Source organism: Lucilia cuprina, chromosome 5 (assembly GCF_022045245.1).
Source record: "Lucilia cuprina isolate Lc7/37 chromosome 5, ASM2204524v1, whole genome shotgun sequence".
NCBI lineage: Eukaryota > Metazoa > Arthropoda > Insecta > Diptera > Calliphoridae > Lucilia > Lucilia cuprina.
Window position 1 is genome coordinate 45,033,590 of NC_060953.1, and position 24,620 is coordinate 45,058,209.

The following is a 24,620-nucleotide window of genomic DNA, read 5'->3' on the forward strand; positions in this document are numbered from 1 at the left end:
CAAAAAAAAAAAAAAAGAACATGCAGAAGTGTACAGATCAAAGCCAATATACGAAATATATTTACGTCAATATTTAATATAATAAATTGATCTAGTTAGTCTGTTTTAATATGCAATTGCGATGTTGTAGAGTCTATTTGTTATTTTATTTATATTTATTTTTTTCTTTTTAAAAACAAACATATTTTTCTCTTTTATTTTTCTATGTCTGAGGTTAAAGGAATTTTGGAAATTTTATTGTTTTTAATAAATAATTGGCGCCATTGGTTGACATGTTTTGTTTTTTTTTTTTTTTTTTTTAATTTAAAATTTATTTATTTCTTTATTTGTTTAGTCTTAGGAATTAAGACTAATTAAGTGAAATGTCTTTCACTTTTTCTTGTTATTGTTATTATACCCTCCAGCACTTTAGTGGGGAGGGTATATTGGGTTTGTGCTGATGTTTGTAACGCACAATAATATTGCTCCTATATGCACCTTAATTTATACAAATCGGCTAAAAATTATTTTCTGTAAAGATTTAGTTATGTCCGTCCTTCTGTCCGTCTGTCTGTTCACATAAACCTGGTAATCAAACTACATTTTTCTTGTTATTGTTATTATACCCTACACGACTTTAGTGAGGAAGGTATATTGGCTTTGTGCTGATGTTTGTAACACACAATAATATTGGTCCTATACCCACATTTAAGTATATCAATCGGCTAAGAATCATTTTCTGTGACGAATTAGCTTTGTCTGTCTGTTCGTCCTTCCGTCCGTCTGTCTGTCTGTTCGTCCACCTAAACCTTGTAATCAAACTACAGTTCGCAATTTTGAAGATAATTCAATGAAATTTGGTACATGATCTTCTACCACGAAGCCTATTGAAAATAGTTAAGATCGGTTCATTATTTCACCTAGCCCCCTACAACTGAACCCTTGAATAGGGCTTGTAAACGTTGTAATCAAACTATAGATCGCAATTTTGAAGATAATTAAATGAAATTTGCCACACGATATTCTGTGGTACCGTAAACGAACCCTCTTGACAATGATTAGCATCGGTGCATTATTTCATCTAGCCCCCCTACAACTGAACCCCCGAATAGGGCTTGTTAACATTGTAATCAAACTACAGGTCGCAATTTTGAAGATAATTCAATGAAATTTGGTACATGATCTTCTATGGTACCATAGACGAAGCCTATTGAAAATGGTAAATATCGGTGCATTATTTCACCTAGCCCCCCTACAACTGAACCCCCGAATAGGGCTTGTAAACCTTGTTATCAAACTATAACATCGGTGCACAATTTCACCTAGCCTCTATACAACTGGACCCACCAAATAGGGCTTTTAAGTTCATAATTATGTTTAATATACTCGTATGACGACAAAACGCTGCAAAACCAAAATCAAAACTAGCCTTGATGACCCTCATGAACTCTATAATTCTAGGACATCAGTTGGCCCTAGCCTCTTTAAAAAGCCCTCTCAAAATTTGACTTAAATGACCGAAGTTTTATTCAACAATAAAAGACTTAAGTATATCTGAGGAAAGGTACAATTCAATTTAAATGTTTTATTATGAAAACTTCATCTTTGGTTAAACCTGGTTTAATATATATTTCGTGTTTTTCAGTTATCAGTAAGGTTACATATTATCTTAGTTTAACTGAGTGTAATTGGCTAATTAAACTCAAGTTATATGTGAGAAAACACAATTAACAAAAACAATAAAACAATGATTTCGGAAGAAGAAAATCTTAATATTTTAAGTAAAATGCAATTTTCTGATTTGTTTTGTTTTATTTATTATTGTTTGAAATGTTTATTTAAAATTTTTCCAAAATTTTCCATTTTACAAAAGTATTGTTTGCAAAAAACAGCTGTTCATTGTTTATGTTTTTGAGTGAAAAGTTGGCAATACTAACGAAGTTAACTGAGCTTAAATCTAAAACTGAAAAACACAATCATGGGTTAAAGTCCGCCTAACTTTGTTCCGAGTTTAATCTAACAGCAAGTTAAGCCTAGTTTAACTGAGGAGTAAGAAACCCGCCCTTAAACACATTTTACTTTTTGTAACAGGTGTAGGCTATTAAATGGTCGACCACGCTCGACTATAATTTCTTACTTGTTACGTTAATACGTTTGTATTGTGATATTTTAAACAAATACTTTACGCATATTCACTTTGTTGTTAATTTTTATGATTAATGCAACATTGTAATTAGTCGAGTTTTCGCGAAGGTGGTAGAACTTTTTTAAAATTGTAATAAAAATTTTAATTGTTTATTTTTTTCAATTCCATTCTAAAAGTTTTTTAATTGTTTCTTTCACCTTTAATAAATGGAGTTTTGTTCATCTATATTTCAGATTAATGACTTTGTTTTGATTTAACTTTAAGATTTATTAAATTTTTGTGGGTTTTATAATTAAGTAAATCTCATTTTTATTTATTTTTTTGCTTTAAAATTAATTTCCAAATTAATTGTATCAATTAATATTTTAAATATCATTTTAATATAATAATTATTTTGTTTTCTTTTTTTTTTAATTACATTTAATGTGAAATGTTCATTAACCTTAAAGTTATTAATTTATTGTATTTTTTTATTTGTTATTTTCCAATGATCTTGTAAACTTGAAAAAAAAAATTCCATTTCAAAAATCACCAGTATAACTTGCATTCTAAAACAGATCGAGAACTCACTTTATTTTAACGTATATCGATCATTTTTGATGAAAAATGGAAAAATAAAAATAAGTGAAGATTTCTAAGCGATTTTCTACAATTAATCTATTCCCTTAGAAACAAATTAATACCAACATAACGGAAATCTAAAGAATTTAAAACTAGTTTGTTCAACAATCATTCGCATGGTGTGATCCAAAAGAAGAATTCATTAAAAACAAAAACTTTAAAACAAAAGTTTCTTAATCAAGTTTAAGCAAAATCACAGTGAATGGAATCCTTTCTAATCATAACACATTCCAAAACAAACATCACTTCTCATATCAAATTTTTATTTAAATAGAAAGATATAAAAGTCATTAATAATTAAGTAATACGGACACATGTCTCAGCTCAAAGCAGCACGTCACGTTTTCATCTATAATAAATTAATTCGATCAGTTATTAGTTATAAAATTTAGTTTTATTTTCTTTTTTTTTACGATCATTCCAGTTTTTTCCTCTTTTGAGTGCATTTCAAAATTCTAATAAACAAGTTATTAGTTGTTTTTAATAAATATTTTTTTATCTCTTCTTTGAAAGAAACTAAAAGAATAAAGAAATTATGGATTATAATAAAGAACCTATATTGCTACCTATATTGAACTGAATTTATAATGAGAAGTAAGTAAAATATGATTTTTGTTTTTCTGAATCTAGTTTTTGAGATATATGACACAGTTCCGGTATTTGTTAGTATATTTGCTGATGAATGGTAAAGGAATACATACATAAATTTAATACATTTTAGTGAGAAAATTGCGCCAATTGTTTAAATGAACTTGGGTCAAGATGCGTGAGAAGTTCCGCGTTATTATAATATTATAGTGGTCAGAGTGTTAATATGCATTTTAGTTGATTTATATAGGGCCTTAAATTAACCATTCCTTATGTTACTTTGATCTTAACATAATCAATTTGTCTATAGACTATAGGCTAGATTATAGACTAGACTATAAAGTAGGCTAAATACTAGACTATTGACTAGATCGTAGACTAGATATAAGACTAAGCTATAGACTAGAGCAGACTATAGATTAAACTAGACTATAGATTATACATAAGACTAGACTATAGACTAGACCATAGAGTAGACCATAGACTAGACCATAGACCAGACTATAGACCATACTATAGACTAGACTATAGAATAGACTATAGACTAGACTATAGACTAGACTATAAACTAGACTATAGACTAGACTATAGACTAGACTATAGACTAGACTATAGACTAGACTATAGACTAGACTATAGACTAGACTATAGACTAGACTATAGACTAGACTATAGACTAGACTATAGACTAGACTATAGACTAGACTATTAACTAGACTATTGACTAGACTATTAACTAGAATATAGACTATACTATAGACTAGACTATAGACTAGCCTATATACTAGCCTATATACTATACTATAGACTAGACTGTAATTAAGTCTATAATAGCGTAATAATATGATAATAGAGTAGACTATATATAAGACTATATACTAGATAAAGACTAGACTATACAAATATGGACGAGCGGATTCAACGCGTGCATTTCTTACAAAATTTAATACGAATGTCAATCTCTCTTTACTTAACTGCTTTCATATATGTCAATAAGTAATGACATAACATTATCACATTATTTTAACATTTAATTCAATTACTTAACACTTCACAATTATCTGCATTAAAGAATAATTTGAAATAAATTAGAATTAAACCCACTTCATAAACAAAATTATTAAACACTTAATTTTAATATTTAATATCTTTTATATGGAAATAACAAATTAGCTGTCATAAACGGAAATCCACAAATCAGAATTCACATCACCATGACTTCCCAAAAAAAAACAGACTAAATTTTTTTTAAATTTCATCACCAGATATACGAAGACAATCACACAAGAGGAAACATATATCGCAAAGAAACATTTTGTTTTATATAACTTAACTACTAAATATTAAATATAAAAATGACTAAGCACTTGCCTATGCTAATGGGCCAACTAATTAGTCAGGGGTTAAAGAGCACTCTATACTCCTCCCCACCCATAAACTAAGACAGAAAACTGATCAAATATAAAAATATAAATAAAAAAGACGAAACAGGTTCAAGCATGTCGTACAACGTCTCATCAAATTGTCAACAATTTCGATACGACAACAAAAGATCATTCATAAAATTTATAAAAAAAATTAATAACAATAAAAAATGACACAATGAATTGGGTTTTATACTATGCACACAGAACAATAGCTAAATGTTTGAAAAGATAATTGCATTTTAAAACGTCATTAACCGCTATTTGTATACATTAAAATCATGCCTTGCCTCCCCCAAAAATATTTATAATCCAAATTTAATAATACCACCACCTATGTATAAGCTGTGGTGGGAGTTAATAGATTTTTAATTAAGATAAATAACATTTAAGAAACAAGTACAAAACACAACCTTGACAGTGTCAAAGAACTCTATTAATTAATTTTCATTTTTAGTCAGAAATTTTAGCTCTGATTTAATTCTGACACCGTTTAATTAACAAAAAACAATGGCGCCAATAATCTGTGTAAATTATAAACTTTTTTCCCAAAAATATTTCAAACCATTTAATTTTGAATTTTAATTAAAATCACATAATTTTTTAAAACATTTTATTATCTTTTAAACTATTAGGTGTAATAATAGCGGGGACAAAAGTATACCGCCATCAAAATTTTACAACCATTTCCCCTTAAACCGTGTGACAAGAAGAATTTAGACCAGATTATAGACTATACTGTAGACTAGACAATTGACTTAACTATAGACTAGACTAGTCTATAGACTGGACTATACTATGGACTATGTATATTAGACTATAAATTAGACTTTAGACAACATTTTTAACTAGACAATAGACCAGACTTTAAATTAGATTAGGCTATAGACTTGACTATAGACTGGACCATAGAGTAGACTTTATGCTACACTGTAGACTAGACTATAGGTTAGACTATAGTCTAAACTATAGACTAGACTGTAGACTAGACAATAGACTTGACCATAGATTATACTATAGACTATACTATAGACTATACTATAGACTATACTATAGACTATACTATAGACTATACTATAGACTATACTATAGACTATACTATAGACTATACTATAGACTATACTATAGACTATACTATAGACTAGACTATGGACTAGACTATAGACTAGAATATAGACTAGACTATAGACTAGACTATAGACTAGACTGTAGACTAGACTATATACTAGACTATAGACTAGACTATAGACTAGACTATAGACTAGACTATAGACTAGACTATAGACTAGACTATAGACTAGACTATAGACTAGACTATAGACTAGACTATAGACTAGACTATAGACTAGACTATAGACTAGACTATAGACTAGACTATAGACTAGACTATAGACTAGACTATAGACTAGACTATAGACTAGACTATAGACTAGACTATAGACTAGACTATAGACTAGACTATAGACTAGACTATAGACTAGACTATAGACTAGACTATAGACTAGACTATAGACTAGACTATAGACTAGACTATAGACTAGACTATAGACTAGACTATAGACTAGACTATAGACTAGACTATAGACTAGACTATAGACTAGACTATAGACTAGACTAGACTATAGACTAGACTATAGACTAGACTAGACTATAGACTAGACTATAGACTAGACTATAGACTAGACTATAGACTAGACTATAGACTAGACTATAGACTAGACTATAGACTAGACTATAGACTAGACTATAGAATAGACTATAGACTAGACTATAGACTAGACTATAGACTAGACTATAGACTAGATTATAGACTAGACTATAGACTAAAATATAGCCCAGAACATAGACTAGACTATAGACTAGACTATAGACTAGACTATAGACTAGACTATAGACTAGACTATAGACTAGACTATAGACTAGACTATAGACTAGACTATAGACTAGACTATAGACTAGACTATAGACTAGACTATAGACTAGACTATAGACTAGACTATAGACTAGACTATAGACTAGACTATAGACTAGACTATAGACTAGACTATAGACTAGACTATAGACTAGACTATAGACTAGACTATAGACTAGACTATAGACTAGACTATAGACTAGACTATAGACTAGACTATAGACTAGACTATAGACTAGACTATAGACTAGACTATAGACTAGACTATAGACTAGACTATAGACTAGACTATAGACTAGACTATAGACTAGACTATAGACTAGACTATAGACTAGACTATAGACTAGACTATAGACTAGACTATAGACTAGACTATAGACTAGACTATAGACTAGACTATAGACTAGACTATAGACTAGACTATAGACTAGACTATAGACTAGACTATAGACTAGACTATAGACTAGACTATAGACTAGACTATAGACTAGACTATAGACTAGACTATAGACTAGACTATAGACTAGACTATAGACTAGACTATAGACTAGACTATAGACTAGACTATAGACTAGACTATAGACTAGACTATAGACTAGACTATAGACTAGACTATAGACTAGACTATAGACTAGACTATAGACTAGACTATAGACTAGACTATAGACTAGACTATAGACTAGACTATAGACTAGACTATAGACTAGACTATAGACTAGACTATAGACTAGACTATAGACTAGACTATAGACTAGACTATAGACTAGACTATAGACTAGACTATAGACTAGACTATAGACTAGACTATAGACTAGACTATAGACTAGACTATAGACTAGACTATAGACTAGACTATAAACTAGACTATAGACTAGACTATAGACTAGACTATAGACTAGACTATAGACTAGACTATAGACTAGACTATAGACTAGACTATAGACTAGACTATAGACTAGACTATAGACTAGACTATAGAGTAGACTATAGACTAGACTATAGACTAGACTAAAGACTAGACTATAGACTAGACTATAGACTAGACTATAGACTAGACTATAGACTAGACTATAGAGTAGACTATAGACTAGACTATAGAGTAGACTATAGAGTAGACTATAGACTAGACTATAGACTAGTCTATACACTAGACTATAGACTAGTCTATACACTAGACTATAGACTAGACTATAGACTAGACTAGACTAGACTATAGACTAGACTATAGACTAGACTAGACTATAGACTAGACTAGACTATAGACTAGACTATAGACTAGAATATAGACTAGACTATAGACTAGACTATAGACTAGTCTATAGACTAGACTATAGACTAGACTATAGACTAGACTATAGAATAGACTATAGACTAGACTATAGACTAGACTATAGACTAGACTATAGACTAGACTATAAACTAGACTATAGACTAGACTATAGACTAGACTATAGACTAGACTATAGACTAGACTATAGACTAGACTATAGACTAGACTATAGACTAGACTATAGACTAGACTATAGACTAGACTATAGACTAGACTATAGACTAGACTATAGACTAGACTATAGACTAGACTATAGACTAGACTATAGACTAGACTATAGACTAGACTATAGACTAGACTATAGACTAGACTATAGACTAGACTATAGACTAGACTATAGACTAGACTATAGACTAGACTATAGACTAGACTATAGACTAGACTATAGACTAGACTATAGACTAGACTATAGACTAGACTATAGACTAGACTATAGACTAGGCTATAGACCAGACTATAGACTAGACTATAGACCAGACTATAGACTAGACTATAGACTAGACTATAGACTAGACTATAGACTAGACTATAGACTAGACTATAGACTAGACTATAGACTAGACTATAGACTAGACTATAGACTAGACTATAGACTAGACTATAGACTAGACTATAGACTAGACTATAGACTAGACTATAGACTAGACTATAGACTAGACTATAGACTAGACTATAGACTAGACTATAGACTAGACTAGACTAGACTATAGACTAGACTATAGACTAGACTATAGACTAGACTATAGACTAGACTATAAACTAGACTATAGACTAGACTATAGACTAGACTATAGACTAGAGACTAGACTAGACTATAGACTAGACTATAGACTATAGACTATAGACTAGACTATAGACTAGTTTATAGACTAGACTATAGACTAGACTATAGACTAGACTATAGACTAGACTATAGACTAGACTATAGACTAGACTATAGACTAGACTATAGACTAGACTATAGACTAGACTATAGACTAGACTATAGACTAGACTATAGACTAGACTATAGACTAGACTATAGACTAGACTATAGACTAGACTATAGACTAGACTATAGACTAGACTATAGACTAGACTATAGACTAGACTATAGACTAGACTATAGACTAGACTATAGACTAGACTATAGACTAGACTATAGACTAGACTATAGACTAGACTATAGACTAGACTATAGACTAGACTATAGACTAGACTATAGACTAGACTATAGACTAGACTATAGACTAGACTATAGACTAGACTATAGACTAGACTATAGACTAGACTATAGACTAGACTATAGACTAGACTATAGACTAGACTATAGACTAGACTATAGACTAGACTATAGACTAGACTATAGACTAGACTATAGACTAGACTATAGACTAGACTATAGACTAGACTATAGACTAGACTATAGACTAGACTATAGACTAGACTATAGACTAGACTATAGACTAGACTATAGACTAGACTATAGACTAGACTATAGACTAGACTATAGACTAGACTATAGACTAGACTATAGACTAGACTATAGACTAGACTATAGACTAGACTATAAACTAGACTATAGACTAGACTATAGACTAGACTATAGACTAGACTATAGACTAGACTATAGACTAGACTATAGACTAGACTATAGACTAGACTATAGACTAGACATAGACTAGACTATAGACTAGACTATAGACTAGACTATAGACTAGACTATAAACTAGACTATAGACTAGACTATAGACTAGACTATAGACTTGACTGTAGACTAGACTATAGACTTGACTATAGACTTGACTATAGACTTGACTATAGACTTGACTATAGACTAGACTATAGACTTGACTATAGACTAGGATATGGACCACGCTGTAGAGTAGACTATGAACTAGACTTTAGATAACAATGTTAACTAGACTATACTACAAACTAGACTGAAGACTATCGACTATTGACTACAGATTGGATTTAAAACTAGACTATATACTAGACTATATGCAAGACTATAGGCAAGACTATAGACTAGATTATAGACTAGATTATAGACTAGATTATAGACTAGACTATAGACTAGACTAGACTATAGTCTTGTCCATAATCTTGACTATAGACTATATTAAAGGGTAGACTTTAGACTATACTATAGGCTAGAGTATATACTACACTAAAGGCTAGACTATAGGCTAGACTGCAGACCGGACTTAAGACTAGACTATAGACTAGACTGTAAATTAGACTATAGGATAGGTTTGGCTATAGACTAGTCTGTAGGCTAGACTATAGATTAGACTAGACTATAAACTAGACTATACATTAGACAATAAAATAGACTTAACACAAGACTACACCATAGACTCGGATATAGGCTAGACTATTTACTGTTAAGAAAAACGCCAAAGTCTGCAAATGCTAGTAAAAAATCTCCAATTTTTCCCCACATTTCAAAAACGACATATTTGAAGCTAAAATTGTCAAATTAGCAACACTGACCGCTATATATTAAAATTGCCTGGAAGCTATTTCACACTTACGTAGTATATAAACCTCGTGGCTTTAACAATTCTTTTATAAAATAAAAATTTCGTTTTTAATTTTAAACATTTTATGGTAAATTGAAAATAAACAGATGTGTTATCATAAATATTTAAACTATTTCTATAATAATAAAATTAAAACAAAATAATTTGCAAATTAATTAAATTTCCTTTGTCTACGAATTTTTATAGAAATTTTTCGAAAATGTTAATATGTTTATCATGCTCGTAAATCATAAAATTGTCATAAATCGACAATTTACTTTCGTATACAGTGGGTGATAGAAGTGAAGTGATAGAACCCATAACACTTTTAAAAAATCCCTTACGCATCGATTCTCATGTATTGCTCATCAAAGAACGAACAACAAACATCGTCTCTCTTCCGAATTGAAAAAAATCAAAGTTCGGAACAAACTTCTGCTGGCAAATTTCCGGAATCCAGGCAATCTACCAGCAATAATTTTTTGCACTGCTTCATTTTGCTCCTAAATAATACCTTCAGATATCAATTCTTATCTATAGCTCATCAAAGAAAGGGCAACAAAAACTAATATAGTTCCAAATTGGAAAGAAATCGTTAGATTCTCATGATCAGGTTTTCCGTTGTAAGGACGCCAGTTATATTCTTGCTTAGGAGAAGAAGACATGTAGCGTGGGTTATAAAAGAAGTGGGACTTAACACTGTTCCATCTTGGGCTAAACATTATCATGGTTAGTCTGGATAGGGCTAAACTTATCAACAACTAGTCGGAAAATTAAACATGTCGCTAATGCCAACATCCCGATCTTCAAAAGACTCTTAGAAAACTATATAAGTTTCTTCACAAAAGCCATTCATTATCGGATCAGTGTAACTACCAGACAGTATCAAACTAGATACCCGAATAGCTATAGTTATTTTAACATGGGTTCGACTCTAGTAGAAATTATTGTCTTTTACCTGTGTATTGACTCTTTGCCTAACTTCTGGAAATAGTTGAAATTCAAACTTATGCGTTAGCTTACTTTTGTGACTTACTTTATCGTATATCTTAAGCTCAAAGTATCACAATAGTTTTGGACTTTAAACGGCCGCTTATTTGTATCTGCTCTGTACTGCGCACGCTCAAAGTCTTGTTGCTATATGAACTTTAAACCTATTGAATAATATTTCATATTTATTTGTTTTCAATCAAAAATTAACAAAATGTTTAACGTTGTCAAGCTGTCAAAAACAAAAACCCAAGGAATACCCCAAATCTATATACAAACATATATATAAAATTATGCAAAAAAGTTCCAGAATTGATAATTGTGTATGCAAATGTTTGAAAAATAATATTCAACGACATTTGGCAACTGTAGTACACACTTTTGAGGTAGTTGTTATATATATATCAGTTTTAAAAATTCAGGTTTATTTCAAACATGACACAACAGAATATTTGCTTACCCGGAAACAGATTTTAAAAAAGGGACAATATATTAAAATATATATTCAGATTTGATTTGGTGAATCCGAGATTAACCTTTATTCTTTAAAATCTTTGAGTGGCCCTTGAGAGATTAGTGGTTAGGTGGTGGATTCGATTCTCGGTATTATTTGGGGTATGTTCAGATTTTATTTAGTGAAACCGAGATTAGCATTTGTTCTTTAAGATCTTTAAATTGCCCTAGGCAGATTAGTGGTTAGTGCTGCATTCTTGTAAACCATTTAGACAACGAATGTGCATAAAATTTACATTTTGCGACGAATTGTTGGACAACGTATGTATAAACTTTGACAACGGATGTTATTGAAACACTTTGGTGTTGATTTAATACAGGAAATGGTGGATTCGATTCTCACTTGGGGAACTAGTTAAGAAGCACATAACAGCCCCCACAGAGACTTCAGAGTATTTCTTCCGATTTGATGCATACACAGAGAGAAAAGCCGTTTGAAAAGTATCAAAATTGTTACAATCTGTTGTCAATAATGAGCTTACCACGTGTGTTAACATTTAGACAACAGATGTGCATAACATTTAGATTTCACTACGAATTGTTTCAATTTTGACAACGAATGTTATTGAAAAATTATAAACACTTTAATGTCAATACAGTACCGGAGATGTGGGATTCGATTCTCAGTTGAGGAACTGGTTAAGAAGCATACAACAGGCGTTAGAGTATTTTATCCGATTTGATACATACACAGCGAGAAAACCCGGTAGAAAAGTAACGAAATTGATACAATACGTTGTCAATAATAAGCTTACTACGTGTGTTAACATTTAGACAACAGATATGCATAAAATTTAGGTTTCGCGATTTTGACAACGCTCCGTTGTCTGACAACATAATGTTGTCGTACGTATGTATAAACTTTGACAACGGATGTTATTGAAAAATTATAAATGTTGTCAATAATGAGATTAGCTCGAATGTTTTTGAAAAATTTTAAACACTTTGATGTCAATTTAGAGCCGGAGATGGTGGATTCGATTCCCAGTTAAGGCACTGGTTAAGCAGCACATCACAGGCCCTATAAAGGCCTAAGTGTATTTCTTTAGATTTGATGCTTACACAGAGGAAAAATCAGTAGAAAAGAACTGACATTGATACAATCCGTTGTCAATAATGAGCTTACCACGTGTGTTAACATTTAGACAACGGATGTGCACATTATGTCGGCGTACGTATGTATAAATTTTGACAACGGATGTTATTGAAAAAATTATAAGCTCTTTGGTGTCAATTTAGTTCCAGGCGTGTATAATTGGAAAACATCTTATTTTAAATAAATCATTGAAATTTTTTGTTAAAATTCACAATAACTTTTATTTGTTTAATCCATTTAACGAAGCCTTTTTATAAACATCTCTGCTGACTATAATTTTCCAGAACTTTATAAATATTTCTTCGCATTAAAAATTTAATACATTTTTTATCACTTTTTGAGATTAAATCAGTTTTAAAACAAATTGTTTCCTTAATTATCGACTACATACTTGGTTCGAAAATAATAAATATAAAATTGATTTTATTTCGACAACAGATTTGTTTCTGTTCTATTCGATTAGGAATAACAACAACTAGTTTCTTCACTCTCTAAATTCCTATTAAATGTCTTCTTATTAATTTTCTTAATATTTTTTTATGTTCAAGAAACTATTTGTTAAAAACAATTTTTTTTTTCATCTTTTAAAAAACAAATTATGCAAATGTTATGTTAGTGCGTCCGTCCATCCCTCAGCTGCTTAGAATGTTTTTTTTTTTTGAGTTTGGCTCCAGTCTGCTGTCAATTCCAGTTTAATGTTTTCGTTCAAAAAATTCGACACTTTAATTTCACTCACTATACACACAGCTACATATATATTTACAAATATTTCTATCGATACAGTAAGCGCTAAAAAAGATAAACATATTAAGAATCAAATTGTGTATTATTCTAAAATCTAATCAATATCTTAAAAGTTTGACGTCAAACGCATTCTTTCGTAGACGCCAAAAATGTTTTTTTTGTTTATTTATTTTTTTCTTTGTTGATGAGTTATTTTGTTATTGTTTATTAAAGAATCCCCATTTACTAAGAATGTTAGTTAAATTTATTAAGAATTTTTTTCTTTATTTAATTTTTCTAGTTCATATGTAAATTAAGTAGGTTTTTATTAATTATTTTTCTTTTTATTGTGATTAAAAAAAAACATAATAATATTAATTTTCGGAAATTTGAATTAATCGAATGCGGCGCCAATTAGATCATTTAAAACAAAAAGTTAACGTCCGTAATAATGTTTACTAGAAATTTTGCGTACCGGATAATTGTTTTTTTGTATTTCACATATAATTCACAATGACTCAGAGTCATTAAGGTGACCAGCTGGTGTTGAATTTTAATTCTAAAGTTATATGTTAGGGTTTTTACTTCCATTTCAATTCATGAAGAAAAAAGGATTTTAGGTAAAAGAAGGAGTTATCTGTTTTTAAGTTCAACTTCAGATTTGCATTCCGAAGACTATATGGTATTGTCCTGTTTTGTTTGCTATCCTTTTAATCACGGACATGACAATCTCATGTCCATGAAATAAGCCGAAGTCGAAGCTGAAAATTTAACCTTTTCTTCAGAAATTGACCTTATAAACAAATAGCGGCAACTCCGTTCTAATTATTTTCTAAAATATATGTGCGATTCCAAAATTTATTAGCGGTAGGGTTCTATAGTTGAACTTTTTTACTGTAGTCGACTTTTTGCATTTAGGTATTTGCATTTAGTTAAAAGTCGACTTTTTGCATTTTGTGCAAAGTCGATTTTTCGACTTTTTTCAGTTTTCAGTATTTTGTATTTCGACTATTTTTGACTTTCCGATTTTTTTCGACTATTTTAGACTTTTGGACTTTTTTCGACCATTTTGGATTATTTTTGACTTTTTCTGACTTTTCAACTATTTTCGACTATTTTAGACTTTTCGACTTTTTCCGACCTTTTTCGACCATTTTGGACTATTTTCGACTATTTTTGACTTTTTTCGACTTTTCAACTATTTTCGACTTTTTCCGACTTTTTAACTATTTTCGACTTTTCGACTATTTCAGACTTGTCGACGATTTTCGACTTTTTTAGATTTTTTACTATTTTCGACTGTTTGACTATTTTTGTTTTTTTTCGACTAATTTAGACTTTTCGACTTCTTCCGACTTTATTTGACTTTTTCCGACTTTTATAACTATTTTTGACTTTTCGACTATTTTTGACTCTTCGACTATTTTCGACTTTTTCCGACTTAATTACAATTTTTGACTTTTTCCGACTATTTTCGACTTCTTCCGACTTTTTTGACGTTTTCCTACTTTTTTCGACATTTCCACTATTTTCGACTTCTTCCGACTATTTTAGACTTTTTCGACTTTTTTGGAACAAAATTGTTCGATTATTCGAAAGTCGATTTATAGAACCCTAATTAGAGGCTACGCTTAAGCGGGGTTTGCGAAATATTACCGGCTACAAGCCGCCGCCGTTTTGAGCAGTCTCTCTGATGAAGAGCCGATGTTCTAATGCCATTCTCATTCCTAACGTATCTAGCTACGGAGAAGAAATATATTGTCATTTTGATAACAGACTCCCTGTTTTTGGAAAAGAAGACTACCTAGCTACAACATTAAGGATTAAAGAAAATTTAATAGTGGAATCTGGCTTTTGTTATTTTTATGGAAATTCTGTAGTGAACTCCATTATCCTTATTTCGGAGATGCCTACTAATAAATCTCATATCAACCTTTTTAGACATAGTTAATATAGGTTCTCGTCTAAATGAAATTGACGCATTAGCCGTAATGTCTTTTTTTTATGCTGTAATCATCGCAGAAACTTTATAGGTTTAATCTGATGATGTTCAACTACATCTACTTCCTGTAGACTGACAGGAGCTATAACTATTAGTGACAGCGTCAAAGACAGGAAATTGAATAATAGAAGCGGAGCGCATGCTCGAAAAATATATCACCCCCTAACTGACTTCTGCAAAAGTTTTAATAACGATAGTTAACCCTTTCACGCACAAAACTAAACCGCCCAATCTCGACAGAGAGCACACAATATGGAATGAAAACACGGTTCATATAGTTAACATGACTCGAGATACAATGGTCGAACACCTTTTATTTCTGTATCCTGCTTTGTTCAAGTCTAGGACTAGTATCTTACCCACTCGTTTTTGTATGATTTAGCTGATCTCTCCTAGACAAATTAGACTTAAAAGTTAAAAGTTTGCTTTGTTAGTTACTCTGTTGATCATTAATTAGCGTGATGTTTTGAGTGATCAAAACCGTTATATCGGAATGAATAATATTCAATGATAAATTATGCGTAGATTTACAGTTTACCTCATGAGTTAAGCTCTCTACTTTATCCAATCGAATGATAAAGATCAATGTAAAATACACCGATTGTTACAAGTGAAACTACAAGTTCGTCTTCTATACCGATTAGAGATTGATAGCAACATTTTCAACATTGCCACAATTTGTTGTCGAAATCTGAATTTATTGACAACGCAACGTTGTCAATGGTATATACATATGTATAATCTTTGGCAACGGATGTTGTTAAGAAATTTTTGTGTCAATTTGGTACCAGGCGTGTATATTTAATTTTACCTCAGTTTATTGGAGTTAAACTTTATTTTATTGTTCTAATTATAATCTAAATCACAAATCGGCGCTTGCTGACCGCCGGTAATATTTTGCAAGCCGCTGCTTACTTCCTTTGGCTTAAAAAAGCTTAAGCCTTCTTAAACGTAGCCGCTGATAAAGATTGTAATCTCCACATGTATTTAAAAAAAAAAATAATTTAGACAATGCCACTATCTTAAATTCTTATGGCAGTTTAAAAAGAGTTGCCACACAATATTGTTAACGTGAACACCTGCCTGAACGGCCTTATTTCACTGTGGTCCTTTTCATCTACTGGTTAGACTTGAAAACGGTCCATGTACAAGCACTTTGCTGAAGCACTAGAGCTATCTATTCTCTTGCCATAGTAGCCCCGTTGCGGAATGACAGGAAGCCTAACGAATTTTTGCAACGTTGTCAAAATCTAAATTGTAAACATATTCTTTGTCTTAAAGTCAGTTCACTATTGACAACACAACGTTGTCAAATGGTATATACACATGTATAAACTTTGACAACGGATGTTGTTAAGAAATTTTTTTGGAATTTCGTATCAGGCGTCTATATTTCTTTCTCTGTTTGTGTATTGAAGTTAAACTTAATTATATTGTTCTAATTATAATCTAAAACACAAACTAATTATGTTGACAATTTATCAGCACTATTTAGCTAATCATCTAGCTGACCCTATTTAGTTCAGTCCAAAACAAAAATATTTTTATAATTTCGTACTTGACCCCCTGGTCACCTTAATTTCAAAAACCATAAATAGTTGTAGTGATAACAGTAACTGTTTAGGAGATTCATCTTCACTTAATCGCCCCATTCAATGTGTTTGTTATCAACAAAATTTTGAAAAAAAAAACATATGGACAACAACAAATTTGTTTTGTTAGAAATGGTTTGCAAATACAACGAAATTAGTCAAAATACTCATCGCTAAAACATGAAATTCCCAAAAAAGCAAAAAAACAAATTGAAATGAAGAGCAAAAAAACAAATCTTGTTTTTTTAAAAAATATTTTTTTTTACAAATAATTTTGTATATTTTTTTTATAACTTGTTTGGCAAAAAAAAAAAGAGAAGACCGGCAAAGCAAAAAAAAATTTTTTTTGCTGTATTTTCATTGAGAGCGAGTTAAGTTTCGAAATAAAATTTCAGTGCTCAGTTAGAATGGGTTTAGATTTAAACGGGAGTTTGAATAGTGAAGAACACAAAATTTTTCAAACAAATTATATATAAAAAAAGAAATTATTAAAGAATTTTAAAGCAAACAAAGAATTTTATTAAATAAAATTTAAAAAAAAATAAAAAACAAAAACTTTTAAAGACTTTAAAGAAGAAGAAGAAAAAAAGTGTTATAAAAAGTGAATTTTTTAATAAAAAAAAGTGTTAAATAATAAACTTAAAAAGAAAAGAAACAAATTAAGAAAAAAAAAGAAAAATGTTGGGCCTAAGAACTTTTTTAGTGGCCTGTTTGGCTGTAATGATTTTGAATATTCTAAATGTAACAGATGCCTATGCTATAGGACAATCAAAATTGGGACGCATAGAAAAATTTCCCTATCAGGTGATGTTAATTGGCAAACAGCTGTGGCGCAAGCGCATTCTATGTGGTGGCACTTTATTAGACAATCGATGGATTTTAACTGCCGGCCATTGCACTATGGGTGTAACACATTTTGATGTGTACTTGGGCACTAAGAGTGTTGATGAATCTTTGGAATCGGGCAAAGTTATCTTGAGAAGCAATAAATTTATAGTACATGAAAGATTTAATCCTGTTACGGCTGCCAATGATATAGCTTTGGTTAAATTACCCGAAGATGTGCAATTTACTGCACGCATTAAACCCGCCACTTTACCCTATAGCATGAAAAGTAATCAATTTACCGGTTCCAAAGTAGTAGCCACCGGTTGGGGTGCTGCTGGTGAAACTAGAAACTCGGATCCCATGCAATATACTGAACTTAAAGTCATCTCGAATGCTGAGTGTGCTAATGAATTTGATGTTATAACCGATGGTGTTATGTGTGCTAAGGGTTTAAAAGATGAAACTGTTTGCTCTGGTGATTCAGGCGGCCCTTTGGTCTTAAAGGGTACACAAATGGTAGTGGGTATTACTAGTTTTGGTCCAGCTGATGGTTGTGAAACTAATATTCCTGGGGGTTTTACACGTGTGACCCATTATCTAGATTGGATTGATGCTAAAATTGGTAACAGTCAGCAAACTCAACATAGACAAACACAACATAATCAACACAGACAACATTTACACTTAAGGGCTGGAGATCATCAAAATGCCATATAGACATTTTGGGGAAACATCTCCCCTGTCCCCCCTTAAACTAAGCAAATGGCTGTGTTAATTAAGGATGTTGCTGTTACACTAGCAGTAACATCTGCAACAATTTATCTCATATTTGACTGACTGAAATTTATAGCTTTATTTTTTTTCTAATAACAAGTTATTATAGTTTTTAAGTGTTAGGAATTTCAAATTTTTTTTCTAGTTAAAAAAAATTCTGTTAAAATTCCTCTAAATTATTACCAGAAACAAAAACTGGCCAATTTTTTTTGAGCCAATTAAATCATTTTTTATATTTAAATGTGTTAAGAAAAAAAATTGCCTTTCAATTTGGTTGTGATAAGCAAAAAAAATTTTTATTTAAATTAATTATTACTACTATTACTATTTTATAAACATTTAAATGTATTATTTATTTAAATTATTCTATAATTTTTAAGCCTGATTGTGAGCAAGAAAAAAAATCTCTTAAAAAAAATACGAAATTTAAAAAAAAACTTAAAATTTTTTTCATAATTTTGTAATTAACATATTTCAAACAAAACAAAAATATTTATTTAAATACAAAAGATTTTTTTTATACCAAAATATTTAACCAAAAAAAGAAAACAACTTTTTATTTTTTTTTGCACTGGGGGTTTTTACCAGGTCTCTTTATTACCTAAAGAAATGAATGGGTTTTGCTTGTGAAAGGTTATGATACCCTCAAAAATAATGATATAATAAACCAACAATAAAATTTGTGGCGTTATAACGCTTAAAAGGTACAAAAAAACACAAAAAAAAAACGCTAAAAAACAAAACGCTAAAAATTTGCATATTTCAATCAGCAAAAAAAAAACACAAAATAAAATATATAATTTAGGCGCCAGAATTGTGATTAAGACTAGTAAACAATTAACTAACTAATTAACAGAATTAGTAACAAAACCGGATTAATTTAGAAAATACTTTTGTAATTTACTTTAGAACTTAAGATACAAGTCTTTATAAATGGTTAATATCAGGGAAACTTACAGAAATTTTCAATAATATTATCACACTATGATAGAGATACCAGCTGAGACGGCTTATAAACGGTGCTTGTTGACCGCCGTTACTATTTTGCAAGTCGCGCCGCTGCCTACTTGTTTTAGCTCAGAAACTTAAGCCTTTTTAATGTCCATTTTCTACAGAAAAAACTTTATGTAGAAACAGGAGATTTTTCAATATAATAAACGAAATAGAACTTTGTAAAGAAAAAGTTAAATTGAGCCGACAATCTAGACGATATTTTCTAGAGTAAGCCGCCGATCATTTAGCATCGACTTGAATCTCTACTCCGGTAGTTAAATAGTTAATGTTCTAGTCTGGTCTGGACCGAAGGTAGTGGGTTCGATTCTCACCTATGATACTAATTAAGGAGCACATAAGAGGGCCGATAGAGGCCTAGGTGTATTACTACGGATTTGATGTACAGGAAAAAGGAAAAAAGGACATTTTAACTTGGCATCAAAATCTTTAAAATTTTACAATAACATCCATTGCCGAAGTATAAACGGATAGTTCTCTAATCTGCAACAAAAATATAATATAATATATACACGACTTTATAAAATCAACGTAAAAACAAGTATGAATTAGGGTCGACTTTCAAATAATCGTACAATCGACTTTTTGTCGAAAAAAGTCGAAGTCGATTATTTGGTTTAAAAAAAGTCGAAAAGTCGACTTTGGAAATAAAAGTTAGAAAGTCGAAAATAGTCGAAAAGTCGAAAAAAAAAATCGAAAATAGTCAAAAAGTCGGAAAAAGTCAAAATTAGTTAAAACGTCAAAAATGGTCGAAAAAAGTCGAAAAGTCTAAAATAGTCGAAAAAGACAAAAATAGTCAAATGGTCGAAAATAGTTGAAAATCGAAAAAATGTCAGAAAAAAGTGGAAAATCGTCGAAAATAGTCACAAAGTCGAAAAATGTCGAAAATAGTCGAAAAGTCGGAAAAAGTCAAAATAGTCGAAAATAGTCAAAAAGTCGAAAAAAGTCGTGAAATGTCGAAAAGGTAGAAAAGTCGACTATTTACAAAATACCAAAAGTCGAAAAGTCTACAAGTCGACTTTTAACTAACTGAAAAAAGTCGAATGTGTGAAATGTGTAGTTGGGCATGACTAACCATTTTTGAATAATTTGTTTTTGACCTTAATTCTGGATTTTACTAATTGTTGACAAAAAAAAAAAGAGATTTTCAAAAAGAGGGCTCATAGGGAGTAGGGGTAAATATGAATCTATACTTCAAAGTCACTACCAACCTATAGTATAGTATTATTAAATTTAACCCGAAAAAACTTAAACTAAGTCATCAATCTCAATAGAAAGCGTTTATAGCTCTAAGTTAAAAAGGGAAAAAGTATTAAATAATAATAAAACGTTACCTTAGACCAATGAAAGAGATCGATTTGAATTGCACGATCTGAAGCTACATCTCCTGGAATTTGGAGTCAGTCTACCTAAATTTTCAAAATCAATGTGGTCCAATGAAACGAAAGGTTGAAACCTATTTAAACGGCAGATTAAGTAATTTAAATTAGGAGTTATAGTTTTCCTTATATGCGAATATTGATCATAGGAATTGCGTAAAGGAAACTGAGTTTAAATAGATCCACAGGGGAGGGGGCGTGTGTGTAAAAGGATAGTTCCCCATTACCTCCAAAACTGAAAATTTTTCATAAAAAATATAAAAATGAGCTAAATCCGTTTACAAGATTATGGATCCATTGCTGGTTATTTGACTGGCTAGTTAAACTCACTATTCTCAAGATAAGAAAGTAACTAACATTAAACTAAATCAGCACTTAATTTTTAGTTATGTCTGAAGACCATAAGTCTGAACAATAGCAAAAAATATAATGTAGAGTTAGGCTCATAATATTTACGTAAAAGCCAAATAACTTTGTTTATTTCACATATTTGTTATCATTTTAACCAATTTTATGTGTTTACAACGAAATTCCGTAATTGAGGCAATTAAAATATTTATAATGAAGAAAAAAACATGGATTTTCCAATTTTTACACTGACACAAATATGATGTAAAGCCAAAGAAAGAAAAAAACATAAACAAAGTTCAATGAATGTAATTTAATATTAATAAATCATTTTAACCAAAATATATGCTAATCTTCGATAAACAAACTTCCCCATAAAATTAAAAAAAAGAAAACATAAACAAATTAATTACCTCTAACCAACAACAAAATAAAATACAAAATAACAAATATGCAAATAAAAATGTTTAACAAAAAAATATTTATTTGCAAATTTACATTCTGCAGACATGCTTTCAAATTTGCCTAAACATTTTTTTCAAAGATTTTCCCAATAAGAATGATCTCTCAAAATTATTATTAATTATTATTTAACTATTTAACAGATAACTATTTGTTTACATTAACTCAAATGTCTACAGAAATATTTAAATTATTTCTTAGAAAACTTAAAACACCAACCAAAAAAAAAGAGGTGTTATTATTATGAATGTATAAATCTTGAACTTTGGTATGTAGTTCCGTAAACATAACGAATGGATTCGATTGTATCGTAAGATAAATACGTCTATTGTTTTTCAATATTCCGAAACAAAAAAATACTTATTCAAAATTTTTCTTTATTGATTACTGATAAACAAAAAAACACAGACATATTTCTAAAGTCGCCTGTCTGGGAATTTATTTATATAAAAAATATATTGTATGATAACTGATGAGATACATACATCTTTTATGTACCTACAAGTTTTTTATGATATACGTGTCTAATCGATGAATATAAATTTAATCTGATTTTGTGATTTCGTTGTCATAAATTATATCAGTTTTTAATTTTACTCATCATACCTGATGCCTGTTAATAGGTACAAAATAAGTTTTGAACATAAAAATGTGCTTACAGTGGGTGTTAAAAGTAAAAGGATACTGAGAAGAAAAGTTAGTTAGGCAGGTAAATAGATAGATAGATAAATAGATAAATAGATAGATAGATAGATAGATAGATAGATAGATAGATAGATAGATAGATATATATATAGATAGATAGATAGATAGATAGATAGATAGATAGATAGATAGATAGATAGATAGATAGATAGATAGATAGATAGATAGATAGATAGATAGATAGATAGATAGTTGTTTTTTAGTTTTTTAGTTAGTTTGTTAGGCAGTTAGTTATTTATTTAGTTAGTTAGGTAGCTAGGTAGTCAGTTAGTTAGTTAGTCTGTTAGTTAGTTAGATAGTAAGTTAGTTGGTTATTTAATTAGTTAGTTAGTTTTTATAAATTTCCGTGACAAAAGTTTCCAATTACCTTCTAAAATAAATGAACATATATTTCTCATTATTAAGTTACTCATGGATGCCTCCAAACTAAAATGTTCTAACTCTATTTAAAACGATTTAAATACTCTCAAAACTTTGTTTAAATGCCTCAATCCTCTCGGATGTTTTATACATATTAAACAAAATAACTTTGAGAGCTTTCCCGATCTGAGAATTTTTTAAGCAGTTATATTCAGAAAACTGCATAATAGGATATAAATACACTTTAACTTTGAGGGTTTAATTTCCCAACTTAGCATGTTTCAGTTTTGAAGCGTCGACATCAAACTGTAAATAATTACTTATTCACAGACATTTTGGCTGTTATAGAATTGGTGTCGATATAAAAAACAAAATTTACTGGGTTTCATTAAAAAATTCTAACATCTATGGAACAGGAAACATAAACAAATGTCTTTAAAATATATTGTAATATGTTGCCTACTTCAGCAGGTATTATCGCAGGAATTGAACGATAGTGAGTAAATAAATAACTCATAATAAACAGTATATAAAATCATTTCTCTGTAGACTGTAAATTTGGTCCAGACGAATTGGAGCGTTCGGCAGTACATGATCTTCATACGGCAAAAGAGAAATGCGATGAAGAATTCGGTAAATTATGAAATTTAAATAAAGTGTAAATTATATTTATATTTCGATTAAATTTATACAGGGCAATGTTTTAGTGAAGACAACGATAATGCCGAAAATGGAAAATGTAGTGAAGAACATAGTAAGAATTTTTTGTGAATTAAAAAAAAAACTCTCTTTAAAATCGTTTTCTTTTCAGATAACTGTATAGATATGATATTACATGAATATGAAGATTCCATTAAAGATTCCGAATATTCCATGAAACTTTTTTCTGAATCTCTTAGTAATATAGATGGTAGTTGCAATGCATTATGTAAATATGACTTAGTTTTTACGAATTTGGTTGAGGAAGGTGTTCTCTGCGGATTATATCGTTCCTAAAAATATTAATTAAAAAATCATAAAAATATACATAATACTGACTCTTTAATTGTCGCAATATCAAAGTTACTGTTTCTTTAATTATTGCAACGTGGTAGTTAGTTATTGTAATAATCGAATATCAGTCTGAGAATCTAAAGGTCGTCGGATTGAAACACACCAGAGGCACAGCAAGGCAGTGCTTAGCAGGCCAGACATTACATAGGTAAGTAGGTAGGTAGATCGATAGATAGATAGATAGATAGATAGATAGATAGATAGATAGATAGATAGATAGATAGATAGATAGATAGATAGATAGATAGATAGATAGATAGATAGATAGATAGATAGA

At 30.2% G+C, this 24,620-nt stretch overlaps 2 protein-coding genes across 2 annotated transcripts; both read left to right on the forward strand.

Moving 5' to 3' along the window:
- The first annotated feature begins 17,957 nt into the window (after positions 1-17,957).
- On the forward strand, positions 17,958-19,335 carry LOC111684058 (brachyurin). Its single transcript, XM_023446177.2, has one exon. The coding sequence runs from the start codon at positions 18,102-18,104 to the stop codon at positions 18,966-18,968; it is 867 nt and encodes a 288-aa protein (XP_023301945.2). The 5' UTR covers positions 17,958-18,101; the 3' UTR covers positions 18,969-19,335.
- Positions 19,336-23,670: 4,335 nt separating this feature from the next.
- On the forward strand, positions 23,671-24,318 carry LOC111684063. Its single transcript, XM_023446182.2, has 4 exons — positions 23,671-23,786; positions 23,840-23,923; positions 23,985-24,044; positions 24,102-24,318. The coding sequence occupies exons 1-4, from the start codon at positions 23,720-23,722 to the stop codon at positions 24,284-24,286; spliced, it is 396 nt and encodes a 131-aa protein (XP_023301950.2). The 5' UTR covers positions 23,671-23,719; the 3' UTR covers positions 24,287-24,318.
- Positions 24,319-24,620: the final 302 nt, after the last annotated feature.

Excerpts from the sequence above, each read along its gene's own strand:
- LOC111684058 (XM_023446177.2), top strand. The coding sequence starts at position 18,102 with ATGTTGGGCCTAAGAACTTTTTTAGTGGCCTGTTTGGCTGTAATGATT.
- LOC111684063 (XM_023446182.2), top strand. The coding sequence starts at position 23,720 with ATGTCTTTAAAATATATTGTAATATGTTGCCTACTTCAGCAGGTATTA. Across the intron at positions 23,787-23,839 it reads ATCGCAGGAATTGAACGATA|ACTGTAAATTTGGTCCAGAC; the intron begins GTGAGTAAATAA and ends ATTTCTCTGTAG. Across the intron at positions 23,924-23,984 it reads GAAATGCGATGAAGAATTCG|GGCAATGTTTTAGTGAAGAC; the intron begins GTAAATTATGAA and ends AAATTTATACAG.